The sequence below is a fragment of the Scleropages formosus genome, chromosome 15 (assembly GCF_900964775.1).
Source record: "Scleropages formosus chromosome 15, fSclFor1.1, whole genome shotgun sequence".
NCBI lineage: Eukaryota > Metazoa > Chordata > Actinopteri > Osteoglossiformes > Osteoglossidae > Scleropages > Scleropages formosus.
Genome location: NC_041820.1, coordinates 6,143,284 through 6,159,590, shown reverse-complemented (window position 1 = coordinate 6,159,590; position 16,307 = coordinate 6,143,284). Strand labels below are relative to the sequence as shown.

The window sequence follows — 16,307 nt, the reverse complement described above, 5'->3', positions numbered from 1 at the left end:
CCACCCGTGCATTTCAAAGGTTAATTACAGCGCTGAAAAGGGTGATGGGGGAGCTGTGTTCTTCAGCTCTTGGCTTTTACCTCCTTATTTGAGTGTTTCTTTGGCTTTTTTTCTTTTCCCCGACAGCCAACGAGGCCGGGGAGACGCCGCTGGACATCGCCAAGCGCCTCAAGCACGTGCAGTGCGAAGAGCTGGTGAGTTGGCTTTCCAAGGGCGAGGGGTCTTCATCTTGACGAACGAAGACGCGATCGCCACCGTCCTCGTCTGTCTGTTCTTTGACTGGCAGCTCAGTCAAGCCCTGGCGGGGAAATTCAACGCCCACGTCCACGTGGAGTACGAGTGGCGTCTGCACCACGAAGACCTGGACGAGAGCGATGAGGACCTCGAGGAAAAGGTGGGCACGGCTGCCGTCTTGCCTGCGTTCGACAACAAACGTAACCAGCGGTCATGTATAAAAAGACCTGATATCTCGGTGTCAAGGAACTTACCCTGAAATGATGCGGTAGGAGTTACGTTCCTGTAAAAATGAAGTAATTGTGGGGTTGATTTCAGTATTATGTAAGTTGCTTTGGATAAAGGGATCATAAATAGTAATAACTATAACCTGAAATCGGCAGAAAGGAGGTATTTAGTGGGGTCAGAGGTCGCAGTCACGAGTTGACTCTGAAATGAATCTCCATATGGGATGAGACCCTTATTTAATCGTCGTTTCCCATGATTCCTCGCAGCCCAGTCCTCTGCGGCGAGAAGAGCGGCCGGTCAGCTGCTACACGCCCCAGAGCATCTCTGCGCAGAGCGGTTCGGCCTCGAGTGGCCGGGACGCGGCCGGCCCGTCCAAAGACAAGCAGAGGATTTTCGGCCCCAGCCTGGTGAACAACGAAACCTACGGAACCATCCTGAACAGCGGTCTGCCGTCGGCCGGCCCTCCGGGGGGATCCGCGGCCGCCTGCGCCCCCCCGCTTCCGCCTCGCAACCTGACCAAAGGTGACTCGCTGGTTCACCGACGGCTCCCCCCCCAGCGCCCCTACGGTGAACTCGGGGCACCCATTCGCTAGCCTGCTGCACCTGAAATTAAACCCAGCGTGTGCTTAGGGGTTATTTCAAAATCCATTTATTACTTCAAAAGTTAACATGCCTTCCATAATTACCTGGTTTTGCTAATTAATACATCTCATCGGAGACAGTGGCGTGATGTGTGGCCCCGTGTTTGCAGAGCAGACTTGGTGCGTTTCCTAGTTGATGATGTGTGATGGAGGGGGGCCTTCTGGCCGCTGCTCCTCCATCTCAGCCCAGCTCTCTCTGCGTCTGTAGCGCTTCCCTCGGGACTCGGCATAGGAGCGCAGGCCGGGAGTCCCAGCCTCTGGAAGCCTGGCTCCATCGATACGGGCAGCCGGCAGAGGTCTTCCTCCGACCCTCCCAACATGCACCCTCCGGTGCCCCCCATGCGAGTCACCTCCACGTCGGGTGAGTCCCGCTACCCGTGTTCCTGCCAGACCCGTGACAGGTGCTCGCTGTAGTGATGCGGCGCTAAAGGAGACCCTCTCCCGCAGTTCTAGCGACGGTTACCCCTCCTCCACCGGTTGCGAAGACCGTGAGTGTCATGGAGGCCATGAACATGCAGTCCAAACCGGGACCGGTTCCTGCTGCGACCGCAGCGAAACCCTTCAGTGCCCCAGTCATGGGCCAGGCTGTCGCCAGAGCCACGGCACCGAAGTCTCCCGCCAGGCGAGTGCTGCTCCTGTCATAAGCCGCTCCCACTTTCCAGGCCACACCCACACCAGACACTTAAGTGGGAAAAATTAGGTTATTATAGCTGTTCGTAATTAATCAGAAACTGTATCAAGACCCTAGGCGCAGCATGCAGGCTAAATGCTTAACTTTTTTGTTTTTTGTGCCCTGAACAAATACAGATGCGTGAAAATACAGGCAGAAAAATTGAAAATGGTCACAAGTGATGAGTACAGGTGGGGTTTGTCGGACGGCGTGGAAAGCGTCCCTAAGTGTTCAGGGTGAGGTGAAAGGAGTCGCAAACCACTAGTCTTGATGTGGTCAGCTTGTGGGACAGCGTAGTTTGTAGGGATACGGCCTTCGGATTCGAAGGTCGCAGGTTCGATTCCCACCTCTGGCTGCAGTACCTTGTGAACGAGGTACTTCCCCTAAATTGCTCCAGTAAAATTACCCGGCTGTATAAATGGGTAAATAATTGTAAGTCACTTTGGCGAAAAGCATCAGCTGAATGAATCAACGTAAATGTATCGGTGTGAAGGGCTCCTCCGCTGGAGCTTTAGCTAAATGCCTCTCGCTTGTCATTTCCAGCACCGATAAAAGCTTCAAAGGACCTCCGACGCAGTCTGGCTCTCTCGAGAGAAAAGGTGGGTGAAAAAATTCACCATCCGTGGCGAAATGCGTTCGGTATGAGTCGCACAACGAAAATATCACGACACGTCATAACTCATGTGAATGAAATGTAGTCTCTGCATCCAGTTGTGGTCTTGGAAAGTTCAGTTCGTCTGGAAGTTTGTGTCAACTTCAGTGAGCGCAAATGAAAGCTTCGTGTAACCGTCGCCGTGCGTCCGAGCTCTTGGCAAAGCAGGAACCCAACTGGACTGCAGCGCTGCAGCCCTTACCGTAGTGAAAGTCCACTGGAGCGTTGCATGTTTTTGTTGAAATAAAACATCACGAAGTCAGCACTCACGGTAGTGACTATATATGTTTGTCTATAATAAGCACAAAAAGTTGAAAATCTGACACGGATGCGTTTCGGCTACAAGCCGTTCTCGACGTGCGGAAATTTTAACAGAACGGACAAACGCGGTCACGTGACAATAGCTGCATGCAGCCGTGAAGACGATTGAACAAACGGTTTTTTATTTTATTTTTTGCCAATTTGTAATTATTGTATATTGTATTTCCTGCCTAGCTAAAGAGGTCCCTGGATGCCCTCAGAACTCCCTAGGGCAGTCTGCGTCCCCTGCCCCCATGCCCAGGAAGACCTACCCCGTGAGTCCCTGTCCCTTTCTCCTTTGGATGAGTCTGATCGGTGTTTGTCCTCACGTCACGTCAGGGTGCCTTAGTGCAGGTACCGTTACGTGTTAGTGTGTGCCGTGCTTTTTATGCAACGGCGTAATTCTACGATTATCGACCGATTGGTCAGTCTAGATCCTCATTTCTTCTGCTGTACAAGCCAGGGACGCGCAAAACATCTCCAAGCGTTTTACGTCTTCCGGAAGGATTTCTGAAATGTGGGAATGATGCAAGAGGCCATATAGGAAAACCTTAACCAACGACACCCTCCCTGACCCTGCCGACCGTTGTTTCCGGATGTTTTTCCCGGGTTCCTCCCTCGTTTTTTAGGCTGATGTGAAGCCGCTTCACGCAGGATCGATTTGCCAGGTTAATGCAAACCCTGCTGCCCTGCCCATGACTTCTTCAGCAGAACTGCTCATGAATACTTAATTATGTGGTGTGGTTTTATCGGTGCACAACGGGAATTGGTTTCGGGGGAAGGTTTAGGCCGTCGCCGAACGCTCCGCGAAGGCGACGTACTTTCCCTGTCGACGCATTTTCAGAAACAGCGGCCAAAGAGGGTGAAGGCCATCTACAACTGCGTGGCGGACAACCCGGACGAACTGACCTTCTCCGAGGGCGAGGTGATCGTGGTGGACGGAGAGGAGGACCAGGAGTGGTGGGTATGTGTCCGACGGCGGCGTGGCCCTCGCGCCCTAGTCCGGCGACCGTTCCGTTGCCTGGATGCGCCTGGTTTCGGCTTCCGGCTTTGCGGTTTGGGGCGATGTCGATCGCCGCCGTTTTACCTTGTGCTTTGGTATCGCGTTTATACACAGGCTCTTCAACTCTTACACTGTTGTTTGGAAACTTTGGGTCTTAAACTTCAACTGTTTGCGTAGTTAAATGTACACTAAAGTGAATCCCGCCTCCCGCTGTGGTGCCCTTGATAAAGGTACTTACCCTGAACTGATCCGGTAAAAATTACCCAGTCATATAAATGGGTAAATCAGCACAAGCAGTGTAATGGTGTAATAATGTAAAATTAATATAAAGCAGTTCAATGCTTTTAAGGTCACAAAGCAGGTTCCCTCCTGGGACTTAAAGCTCTGATTTTTGGAAGCGCTCATCTTTAGCTCGGTCTGCTGCTCCATGCGATCGGGGTCTGCTGGAGTTCAGGATGGGAAGGAAAGAGAGAGGGAGGCAGGGAGGGAGGGATGTAGGAGCCCCCTGACAGGACGCCAGTAGCGAGGCCTCCACAGCCCACAGGCATGATCTCATGCACCCCCTCACCCCCCCGGTGGCCTGCCCTTCCTCTTCAGCAACGTCCTCTGAATGCTAACTATCTGCAGCTTGTTTTTCGGATTCCGCCGTAACGCCATGGCTCATTCGGTCACCTCCCCCCCCCCTTCCCCACTTGCAACCAAATCTGCCGATTTGAAATGAACACATCAGTAGGTGGCGCAGCGGTTAGTGCCATTGCCTTGTAACTGTAGGAACCGGATTCGAATCCCCGCTGTTGCTGTGGTGCCCTTAATTCAGGTACTTACCTTGAACTGATACGGTAAAAATCACCCAGCTGCGTTAATCGCCAAGTAGCTTAGTGTACAAGTCTAACGCTTAGTTGCTTTTGATTTAAAAATTACATTTATTTATTTAGCAGATGCTTTTCTCCGAAGTGACTTCCAGTGGATACTATGTAGTATTATCAGCCCACACACCTAATTATAAGGAGTAAATTATATTCACAATGTGCTGTAATGTCTTGAACTGACACTCCTGTGCTGGAGGTGGACTGAGACCACGTGTCCTCTTGCCGTCGGTGTGTTCCGGGGGTTGTGGTGTGAGCGCTGACGCACTCTTTGCGTTGTTCCACAGCTAGGCCACATTGAGGGCGAGCCGATGAGGAGGGGCGCGTTCCCCGTCACCTTCGTACACTTCATCATGGACTGAGGGACGCCGCGCTCGGCCAGGGAGGACAGCCGGGGTCCCAGGAGCTGCTCGAGGCTGACGTGGTTTTCCCCAGCAAACACTACCCACACTGCTCCCGTGTGTGTGTTGTGACTGAGCTCCTGGGTGACTGCAGCATCACCCCCCCCCCCCCCCCCCCCCACATTTTTCCTCCAGCCCTGGTCCTGTGACACACCTACAGACCCTTCTCTAGGCAGCTGGAAGGTGACGACGTGTCGCGTCACTCCTCTGCCGCTGCCCCTGGAGCTCATGGGAAACTTCTCACCTTCCAGGCCAAGATTGTAGACCTTGTGTTCATGCAATAAATGCACTTTTCGTTTGGATTATTTATTGTGGATAGCAGCTTTAGAAGGATATCGTGAACGTCAAGGTGCTTTTCAAAGTTTTCCACGTCCTTCCAAAAGTTTGTGACCTCAACTGATGAAAATTGTACACGACCCCGTTCTGTAGGAAGACCAGTGAACTTCCGTATTGCAGCTAAGTGGTGTTCTATTTCACTGGCGGTGTGTCTCTTGCACAGTTGTCAGAGAGCACTTCAGACCCGTGTGTGTGTGTGTGTGTGAGAGTGAGAGAGAGAGAGACTGTCCTCGGTGACAACAGAGCAGATCGTGAACTTTGTAAGGGTGCTTTCCCAGGAACTTGTCGCCTTCCACGTGCCGCTGTTCTTGTTCGCAGTCGGGTGACGTCCAACAGTAAACTCAGACAGCCCAGTTTAGATGTCGAGCAGGGAGGTTGCAAGGAGGGTCATGTTAATGCCCTTTGATTTAATAGGAGCGCTAACTAACACTAATGCCCACCCCCCTGCCCTACTATACTCTGCGTCCTCCGGAAGGCATGACCGTGGTGAAACACAGCCCGCTCACACAGCACTCCCTCCATGTCCCAGAGGGTCTCTCCCAGGCCGAGACAAGCGGATATGAAGTGTAATTGAGCACCGTGGGTTGTTGGTTTAACGTCCAGGATGGGTGTGTGAGCAGCATCTTAGAGTTGGGGCTTTGATTGTGTCGTTATGTTTAAAATGTATAATATAATACAATGTATAGTGAGCTCACTGCTGCCTAGTCCTTTCTATTTCCTGCTCTATACTGGCCTTTTTTTTTTTTTTTCTATATATATTTTGTGTTGGTGTACCTTTTTTTTTGGATGTATCTAGTTTTTGTTGTTCTAGTGTTTTTTCCATTTAGAGGAGAAGTGTATAGGACAGAAATGTTTAGGGTCAAGCAGAGTACGTGAACGTACCGGAGACGGTAAATGTGACCAAGATGTTAAGCATTTCCGCGCTCAAAGTGTGTTTTGCAAGAAGTCTGGATGGGCTCAAATTTTGTGCCTTGTCAGAAGAGAACCTACTGTGCTGGTGGTGTGTGGCGAGTGTACGAGTGGCTGTGGTCACTATACGTTTCAACGTGTTTCGTGTGTGGTCTTCATTCTGCTTTTCTCACCTTTACACTTGTAGGCCAATGATGGGGATCCAGTTTTCCCTCGGGGGTGGTGGTGGTGGTGTGTGTGCTGCATCCACACCTTCCCGTCATGTTTGGGTCCTGGGGTGGGGTGGGGGTACTCGGGCCTACTTCACCCAGTAACTGAGGCCTGGGAGATTTCTTAGCAGGCTAAAAGAAACATCCTTCCACAGCCACCCTGCTTGTGCATGCAGTTTTATTAATATTTAAGGGCCCCGCCCCTTTTTTAAACCCACGTGGGGGGGGGGATCGGGGGTGCGTGCATCGGTCACTGGTTGAACTGTAGATATAAAGGGACCACTCGTCACTTCCCTCAGACCTGTCTGATCTTTCACCACATCCACATTTGAAACATCTATATTTTAAATATATATATATATATATAAAAAAATTTCATGTAATGAATCGTCATTTTGGTTGCAGAGCAACTCTATAGAGAATAACATTTAATTTTAAATGAAATATACCCTTAATTAGCGTGAACTGCAGTAACCTAAGACAGGAAGGAAGGAAGGGGAAGCATGTGTAGTTAACTACTTACCTTCCGCTTTATTCTTCTGTTAACTCACTGGAAGTAGGACAATGGATTTGTTACTGTAAATATATTTACAATGTGTTTGTCCTTATTTAAATGTAAGACTTAACCTTTCTGAACCATCTTTTTTCTGCGTTGTGGCAATTAGGAAATCCCTGTTTCACTTGGGTTTAAGCTCTGAGGATGGGGGAAAAGCTTGTTCTGCGCACTGTCGTACCTACTGTTGATCACTACATTGCCTTTGAGTGACTGAGCAAATGGCAACACAGAACTGGAAACGAGAAATAAAAATTAAATACTATCTTCTAAGGCTCTGTTTGAATTGCCTTTCTCTTTCAGTTTAGGGACAGTCCCCCTGGGTGTTCCCCCTTTCTTCTAATTAAATTGATTTTGAATGTAATTATGTAATTTTGCATGTGGCATTTGCCCTGCTTAACCCCAGTGGTAAAGCACAGGGTAAAGATGCAATGTCTGTGCCTCACTTCACAGTGGCAGTGTGGTGACCAGGACTCCGTTAGCCAGGAAGGAATTGAGGTAAAGATGATAAATTGATAAATTGATTTAGATCATGGCCTTGCTTTGCTGAGTGGCAAATTTCTAAGCATCATAAATGTACAGGAACAGGATGTCCGTAAACTGAGTGATGGGGCCACATGGCACTGAGGCAGGAGAGCCCCCTGGTGGTCAGGTTAGGAAGCTCTGCTCCAGTTTACCGCAATAATACTCGCTGCTAGATGTGTTAGATTCACTAGCCCCATCGCTGAGGTATAATCGGGTATCACAGACAGGCACCAGAGCTTTGAAAAAGTACATCTGTTAGGCAAGGTGGTCATAACCAACAGCCCTAGTACAGGTTGCAGATCAAGAATGAAGCTGTACCTTAATTTAAAAATATTTATTGTACCATATAACTGAGCTATTCCATCTGTACCACTGACAGGAACGGAGAACTAGGATTTTTGTGTCGCTGTGGCCCATAATTAATTAGGAAATGGAATACAAACAGTGATGTACAGTATCCTTGTGTCTGTGGCCCTGTGCCCCAAATGATTTTTCTCCATGTACCATTTGAGTGATCAGCGGCCTCCTCAAGCAAGCGAAAGGCCAGACTGCTCTTGTACCGAACTGTGAGAAATGCATTGAGTTTTTGCATGTTTACATTAAATAAAATTAAGTTAGGGGAGAAAAATGTGGTCTGTACACAGGGGGAGCATGCGGTTTGTGCGGGAATGGTGGCAAAGCAAGCACGTAAACAATGTTCCAGACTGCTAGCAATGCCTCTCTTCCTGTACCGTTCCTTAGAGAGGACATCAGGGCTTCTCCGACGCCAGAACAGAGTCGAAGGATGCAGACAGCACCTTGCAAATGGCCTGTGCATGCTCCTGCAGGAAGGAGAGGGACAATGAAAGAACAACAATGTCCTTGGTGCCCAGTGTCCCTGGAAATGGCAGTACACAGTGCAAATGCTGGTGTTATTTTTCAGACAGTGACTGTCAGGCCACCGCAGCTGACACTGAAATGACACTTTTAGCAAGTAAGATGACAGTTTGCTATATTGGGATGCCATGCCACTGTATATAGGTTGTCCTCGACTTACTGGTTTCTGAAAGTCAAAAATTTCATCATATGCTATGAACCATAAGGATATAAACAATTACCATGCATGAATGCTACATATAGAATATACAAAAATTTTCCATACTGCACTATTTTCATTTACAAATCTATTTTTCCACCTGCTTTTCCAGCACTGCTTTTTTTTCTAGCCATGGGATAGCTATCATAAGTACTGGTGGTATAAGCCATATATGTTGTAACCGGAGAATTGATCTGTGTAATGTGCCAGTACTAAACTGGAGCTGCATCCCATGTGTCTTCTGTGCTGGTGATGTCATTTTTTATACACTGCACTGTACATTTAGTGACTATATTGCGTGTCCTGACGGTGCCCGGGGTTGTTTGCTCACCGCACTGCTGCACTGGTACACCCAGATGTTGCACTCCTGCTGCTCCACATCTGTCGTCTTCAACGCCAGCAGATTCTTCCCAGCCCCCAGTCCGTCATCGTAGCACAGCATGCAAACTATCAAGTAGAGGGGGTGGCGGTGCAGAACGTCCTATGTTGGAAAGGTTTTTGAGAAAGGGGGACGTAGGTCTTTGGGGGCCATATCGTCACAGAGGAATAGGATCCAAAGGCCTATTATGATTTATGCTAATTTTCAGAGTTGCAGGATGTCGAAGCAGTTGAGTAAAACGTATACCAGTCAACGATAGATAAGTAAGGCACTCACACACTGATCCACAGAGGCCACTTTAATCCCATGCTTGGAGACCACCAGTACCATCTCCTCCTCCGCTGGCACAAACGGCAACTTTCCGTCTTGCTTTTGGGGTAAGAACCACACAGACATTTCATATTTTTTATGATGCGAACTGAGATTTTAAGAAAATTGCTGTCTCTTAGCAGTCAGTGTCAGTCGAGGCTCCTAACCTGTGCAGCATCGATGTAGTTTATCAGATCCAAAGGTTCCAGGAGTGTTTTGCACATATCGAAATGCAGGTTCTCGATTGCCCCCACATACTTCACTCGGAACTCGACGCAGGCATCTGAGCTACTGTTACCTGCATATCGAGACATGGGCAGGACGGGAGCACAGTGTCAGAGCTGAGCATTGTCACAATGATGGCTTTCCCGTACAATGTGAAAAGAATGCACTTTTTCTGCAAATGGTTGTTGACATTTCCTAGCCTGCATAACTTGAGTCCTGTGAATTTTCACTATTAATGCATTACTTTGAAATGCCAGGAAGCAGTAGCCAGTGGCCACACTCACCTGAGCTCTTAGTGGAGTCTGTGTCCAGACTGGCAACTGTGCTGGACCTGGACAGACCACCCAGGCTGGAGTCTACAGACTGGAGAAACACTGACATAGTTAAAGAGGCACACATACACATTGACAAACAGGAGCCTAACCCGGCAACACAGGGTGTGAGGCTGGAGAGGGAGGGGGCACACCCAGGACAGGACACCAGTCTGTCCCAAGGCACCCCAAGTGGGACTCAAACCCGCTATTCCACCGCACCCCCCAGAGGCAAAACAAAGTTAAACTGGTCTCAGAACTGTTCAAAAGGATTCTCTGCTCCTTGTTTATACATTCTTTATACTGGCTCAATTGCTTGCTTAAAGTATTTGTACTCATTCATTTGGTCCTTAAGAGAAGAAAATCTGATTCCAAATACTTTGGATCCTCACCTTGCAAACACAGCTGTGATCAGAATTCAGACTACAAATCGATTTTTTTTTTAAATTTCAATCCATAGTCATTTTAAGCACAAAGTCCAATTTAAAAAAGCTTAATACAGATATACCTCAGTTTACTTACAGGACTGCTGTAAAAGTCTCAGATACAACTACAATGAATAAAGCCTTGCAAGATTTTCACACATTTGAACTATGCTGAAACAAGAAGTAAACCTTTCAAATGAAAACTTTAAAAGTGCTAGAAATAAAAATACATTGTTTCACTAACAAATATTCAGTGTAGACTGCTGATCAGTTCATTCCAGAATCATACATCACTGGCCATCTTATTATTATTGATCACCAGCTGTAAACACTGGAACTGAGCTGAACTGAAGCATCTCACCAGTCTCTTTGGGTGTGTTGTACTGCCACTTATCAGCTGGGAGGTGAAACAGGTATATTTTGGAAATTATCGAGAAGATTAGTGGTCTTCGTAGCTCGGGTTGTTGATTGAGGTGTTCAGCAGTTCGCCGAGCTTGGCATTTAGATTGCAAACATTTCATTTCACCTCGACTGGCAATGAAACGTTTGCAATCTAAATGCCAAGCTCGGCGAACTGCTGAACACCACAGGTATATTTTACACCAGAAAAACAAAAACTCAGGAAAGAATATACAATTAAAACAAATAACCTGGAAAAAAAGTTTATATCTTTGAAAATGAATGAGCCGAACTGTTTGTAGATGAACACTACAGGCAGATGCAAGTGTACAGATTTTATTTGAAAGATCCCCCGTGTGTTATATGATAATTATAATCACGTTTCTAGAATTTGCTCCACAGGTACGACAACCGCGTAGTTTTTCGTACTTAGTACCACAGACCGGCTACATCACACCTGGGCCTTGGTTCCACCTACAGTTTTTCAAAGACTTTCAAACCCATGGTATGTATGGTCCTGCGGGCACTCTGAGAATGGTGTTGAATTCCTATATTTAAAGTCGTTCTCAGGCGTGAAGACGAGCCGAAACGAGGCGATCCGTGGCGGGAGGCCGCACCTTGCTCTTGGTGCTGATCTCACTGCTCTGGGAGCTGCTGCTGCTGTGACGCTTCTTGACCTTCCGGAACATTCTTCACCATGACTCCGGGCCTCGGGCCTCGGGCCTCAGGCCTGCGGTGCTCCAGCGGTTCGGCCTGGGAGGCACCCTGAGGGGCAGAAAGGCGCCGGTCCGTTGGATTTTATCATTTCTTTGCTACAGGACACCATCGTTCAAAGGCTAAATCACTGTGCTTATAACTGACCGCAAGTTAAACTCGCAGTTAGATGCCATATTCCATATAATATACATATGAATATCAAGATCACCCAAGAAACCGCCTACAAACGTAGAAGTAACTGGCTATTTTAAAATAGACGCAAACCTCAGGTAAGTAAGAAACGTGTATAAACAGTCATGAACTTCAGAATGTTTTTGTTGCCTAAATGGATAAAAAAAAAAACAAAAAAAAACGTATAACTCTGATTTTTAATTTGTCTGTGGTGTTATCCGTTATATAGATTTGTATTTTTAACAGCTCTTCTTTCACCAGAAAACTAAATGAAAAAACATTTTGAAAATGTGTGACCGTGTTCGTCACTTGAGTTTATTTGTAGAAAGATAATCCCACGTAAAATACGTAACTGTCCGCACGTCGAGCTGGCGGTTTGGTACCGCTGGCTGTGTGCTTTTATTATTTGGGGCTCCTCGTTTCTTCAGACACTTTTAACCCTTTTCTGGGTTAACATCTTCTGACTAATGCAAAAATAAATAAATAAATAATTAGCGAATTTAACCGTAACCACACGCAAGACAAATTCGTCTGATTTGAAAGACAGTCTGATTAACCGTTCCATCTGATCAGTTTTAACATGTTTAAAGTTCACTTAAAGCAGTTGTAAATCCGTCGCCCAAATCTGCGGGAAGCAGGTTTGCAATGGGGAGTGTTGGAGGGAATTATAACTCTAATTAAAATTAAGAGAGGAGGTCCAGAAAGATCCAGCTTTCCGCCAAACGCCCGCAGCGGACCCAATTACAAATCCCGGCGCGCGGATAAACACGTCACCACACCCACACATCCGCCCGCGAGCGCGCGCGCGCTCGCACACAGCGGTACAGCGCGCCGCGCCCGCGCCCACGCACGCGGCACCGTTCGTCGCAACGTCTCACCCGCCGACCTCCAGTCACCGATACGTTCATAATAAATTATAATATGCATCTCATAACCTTTAATGTAGTCATCTAGTAACCACTTAGTAACTATCCATCTTTAAAAGATACATACTGTACCTCTGTTGCGTTCGCTCAGCTGGCCGTGGGTGAGAGTCTTGTGTGAGACGGTGAATGGGTGGGTGCGCGAGTGTGAGAGTCACAGTGTGTGTTAATGTGTGTGTTATTGCGCGAGTGCTGGTTTTTGCAGCAGTTGAGTGCGGTTCAGTTTAGATCAGTTCAGAATGTATCTGTTCACACACTTCACTTCGGTTCAGTTCAATTCACTTCACTTCCTGGAGAGCTCCACCCAATGGCGTTTAAAGGAGCCGCTCCACTTTTCACCGAATATAGGCGCTACTGTCTTTTACACACTATTTACCAAATACATCAACTGTATGACTACTCTACTGTTCTGCACATATTTTTCATTTAATTCATTTTCAGAGTTGACTATTCATTGCTATCCCCATTGATACCAGATGTTTAAGACTGATTCATTCCAGCATGTACACATGACATGCACATGGTCTTTCAAACAGATTCTCATGTCTAATCTGCTTAAATAAACCACTTAACCAGTAAACTTGTTTTGTGTGTTTATAATACATGGAATCCTGTGTTCTATGAGTAACTGTAGAATACAGAAACAAAAGATTCAAAGTAACTGCTGCGCCTGTGCATTAACAGCGATATATTATTGTGATAAATAAAATTAAGATTAATTTTTGTAATTTTTTTTTTGCGATTGTACCCTTGACTCGCGTCGCATCGTATTTACCCTACAGAAGCGGGAAACTGTTTCAACGGGGACGTAAACAAAACGAAAGTTACGTGAACCATCTACGCCGGACACACCACCACGAACACTTTGATGCACCAGGTTCAACAATAGGCGTCTGTACTTACCTTCTTTTTTAGTTTAAGTGATTAATGGATACAAATCATCCTTTCGTTTCAGTTCAGTCAGAATTTACTAAAATTTAGAAATCCAAATAACTTAACGTATGCGAAAATAAGCATCGGAAATAAAAGCATCGTAGTTATTGTTCCCTATCCGGTTTATTTAGTTCGTAGGACCGGAAGTGTAAATGGTCACAGGAAGTACACTTTTCAAAGTGAAGAGTTTTTCTTTTTTTTTTTTTAAGGATCTTCGGTATGGTAGATGGCGCTGGTCAAGGGATATTAGTGTGAAAATAGAGGAATATATGTAGTGAATTGTGTTTAAGCGCAGCGGTACACTGGGGTGGAGTAGGATGTCAAAACTTCAGACAATTGTGTGGCCGAAAGTTGTGCTTTTCGGGGACTCAATCACACAGGTGAGTAGAAGGGCTGAATTTGTAAACAATGAATGAATGGTCGTTTCATTGTACATCTGTGTTTGTATTAAATAAAATCCAAGTTAAATAAGACATAACGGGTGTTTATATTTATTGTCATGTCAGAATTATACGTTTCTTGTGAATAAACACAGACAGATCGTTGTCATACGCCGGTACTGTACTGTTCTTGTATTATGTTTTGCATTCTCTGGTTGCTCACGAGAAAATCGTCTCGCTCCAGTTTTCTTTTCAGGCGAACGGATGGGGCTCTGAAATAGCAAACAAATTAGCCAGGTATGTGTGTTAAATTTCTTCATCCTCAGTTTTTCTACTGTCGCTGTTGCGTTGTTTTAATTGAACTTTTGACGCGTCCTGTGTGTGTGTGTGTGTGTACTTGGTTGGGGGAGGGGTGTGCAGGTCCCCATAGAACAGCCCTGGGATATATAAACATGTCACTTCTTTTCCTGTCTTACTGGTACACCAAAGGAGATGTGATGTGATGAACCGGGGATTCTCAGGCTACAACTCCAGATGGGCTAAGATGATCCTCCCTTGCATCCTGGACCCCAAGTGCAATGCAGATGGTCATATCGCTGCTGTTACCATCTTTTTTGGAGCCAACGACTCCTCTTTAGAAGGTACGGATGGCCTGTCAAACCTGGAACAAACCTGGGCTGGTAGGACAGCTCTGCCCCCCCTGCTGAGGTTGAATACTTGGCCTCTTGCCTGCAGATGTCAATCCTCAACAGCACGTCCCACTGCAGGAATACATGGAGAACCTAAAGGACATGGTGAAACACCTGGTGTCTGTGGGTGTCCCCGCAGACAGGGTCATCCTCGTGACGGCCCCACCCCTGTACGAACCTGCGTGGGAGAAGGAGTGTCGCCTTAAAGGTGAGCTCTTGAGAGAGTGGCCTGTGACTTGTCACAGCATGTGGAACAGTCTTGTACTAACGCTTACTTACTTGACACTTTGTGATGACAAAGATCCATTTCATACAAGGCAAAAGTTAATGTGTGGACTCATGGACTGACAAATGGAGGAGGTTTTAGAGCCTTTCAGTGTGGGAAAAACTTCTTTTTAAAAAAAAAAAAATGTATTCTTTTAATGTACACTAAATATAAAATTGATTTCCCTTTTCATCATAAAACAATGCTGCATAAAACTTTATTATATCTATGTATTAAGAGGAGCATTACGAATCTTTTTTGCTACATGCTTTCTGGGTTAGTTTTGGATAGTTTGTGCACTGGCGTACCCTCTGGAGTGCTGCTTCTTATCGTTGTTTCTTTTTCCCCTCAAGGATCTTTGCTCAATCGTCTGAATGCTGTGACTGGAGAGTATGCCCAGGCATGTGTCCAAGTTGCTGGGCAATGTGGAATCGATGTTTTGGATCTCTGGACACTGATGCAGAAGGATGGGACAGTAAGTTGAGTGCACATATTTTTTCTGTGTGTCAGAGGTAGAAGGTTTGTGTATATGTTAATGAAGGGATGGCTATTTTTACTCAGCCTTTATTTTGGAATTGAGACAGAGAAGGACTTTGTTTTTCCAACATTCTGTATGGGGTGAGTTACTTTGTTTTTTTTTTTCTTGCAGGACTTTTCCTCCTACCTCTCTGATGGGCTCCACCTCTCTGACACAGGAAATGAGTTAGTAGCCCAGCACCTCTGGACTTTCTTGGAGAAGCGGACTGCCCACTTACCCATGATTCTACCCTACTGGGGCAATGTGGATGCCAGGGACCCTCAGTCTAGCCTCCTGAGTGGCAGCCCCCAGGACCAGTGAGAAGCAGCAACAAGCTGGCAGGGCATTTCAAGCACCCTGGTATCTGCTCCTCTCACCAGGGTAGTGGTTCACTGCTTAGTGTTCTAAAGCCCTGGTGGACCATGGTGTATACCAGGTTGTGTATAAACCAAGCTGAAAGTTAACCATGATTGAGCTTCCTGTTAAAACAATTGTACAGTGCCACTTATTGACTGTGACACCTGTTCTTTTTTCCTGTATTAGTACACTTGAACTGTTGGCATTATGCTTTGCTTCTTTTGTACTCCTTGTACACACTGTGCAGTTGTTTCTGCAGCATCTGGTTCTAAACAGAAGATGCAGTGGAGAGGCTGAACTCATAATCTGAAATAAGTGTTCAAATTAGAACAGATATTTTTGGAGAATTTATTACTGGAATCTTATTTCCTGTATGAATTGCTCAACATGCTCGTAGTACACCAATAGCTTCACGTTAACTCAACCTGAGGCACTTCTGGGGACAAAAATTAATAGTCTCACCCTTGCAGGTTTTAATTTACATGTTACAAGTCCCATTCTTCTGTAACTTGATTTATTAAAGGAACAGCTAAGTCAAGGCCAATTTGGGACAGCAGGGCTGGGAACCATTGGTCTGGGAGATCTGTCAGCTTCTGGTCTATTTAGCCAACAGAAATTATGATTTTTTTTTTTTCCCCCCATCTGCACTTATTTGTTCAACTTGAATCTTGTTTCTTTAGGAGTAATGTGTAAAACAGTTCAGCA

The 16,307-nt window shown here is 46.4% G+C and overlaps 3 protein-coding genes across 7 annotated transcripts in view; 2 read left to right on the top strand and 1 right to left on the bottom strand.

Annotated features, from left to right (window-relative positions):
• The window catches only part of asap2a (ArfGAP with SH3 domain, ankyrin repeat and PH domain 2a), a 48,964-nt gene extending 43,857 nt beyond the window's left edge, over window positions 1-5,107 (top strand). For all 4 annotated transcript variants that reach the window (XM_018731632.2, XM_029258524.1, XM_018731623.2 and 1 more), the window contains 9 exons: window positions 127-194; window positions 287-394; window positions 729-984; window positions 1,312-1,464; window positions 1,551-1,725; window positions 2,317-2,372; window positions 2,921-3,000; window positions 3,570-3,689; window positions 4,882-5,107. In XM_018731632.2, coding sequence (XP_018587148.2) covers window positions 127-194; window positions 287-394; window positions 729-984; window positions 1,312-1,464; window positions 1,551-1,725; window positions 2,317-2,372; window positions 2,921-3,000; window positions 3,570-3,689; window positions 4,882-4,956 — 1,091 coding nt within the window. In that variant the 3' untranslated portion in view covers window positions 4,957-5,107. The remainder of the gene's footprint in view (window positions 1-126; window positions 195-286; window positions 395-728; window positions 985-1,311; window positions 1,465-1,550; window positions 1,726-2,316; window positions 2,373-2,920; window positions 3,001-3,569; window positions 3,690-4,881) is intronic.
• Window positions 5,108-8,187: 3,080 nt separating this feature from the next.
• Window positions 8,188-13,496, bottom strand: itgb1bp1 (integrin beta 1 binding protein 1). 2 transcript variants are annotated; one of them, XM_018731599.2, is made up of 7 exons: window positions 13,365-13,496; window positions 11,268-11,415; window positions 9,800-9,878; window positions 9,458-9,588; window positions 9,258-9,350; window positions 8,934-9,083; window positions 8,188-8,348 (listed from the first exon to the last, which is right to left on the bottom strand). In XM_018731599.2, the coding sequence occupies exons 2-7, from the start codon at window positions 11,337-11,339 to the stop codon at window positions 8,277-8,279; spliced, it is 597 nt and encodes a 198-aa protein (XP_018587115.1). In that variant the 5' UTR covers window positions 11,340-11,415; window positions 13,365-13,496; the 3' UTR covers window positions 8,188-8,276. The 2 variants fall into 2 exon arrangements, with proteins under 2 accessions (XP_018587115.1, XP_018587107.1); XM_018731591.2 differs by lacking the exon at window positions 13,365-13,496 and adding an exon at window positions 12,537-12,920.
• Window positions 13,497-13,590: 94 nt separating this feature from the next.
• Window positions 13,591-16,259, top strand: iah1 (isoamyl acetate hydrolyzing esterase 1 (putative)). Its single transcript, XM_018731580.2, has 6 exons — window positions 13,591-13,774; window positions 14,019-14,071; window positions 14,264-14,415; window positions 14,510-14,671; window positions 15,082-15,203; window positions 15,378-16,259. The coding sequence occupies exons 1-6, from the start codon at window positions 13,712-13,714 to the stop codon at window positions 15,564-15,566; spliced, it is 741 nt and encodes a 246-aa protein (XP_018587096.1). The 5' UTR covers window positions 13,591-13,711; the 3' UTR covers window positions 15,567-16,259.
• Window positions 16,260-16,307: the final 48 nt, after the last annotated feature.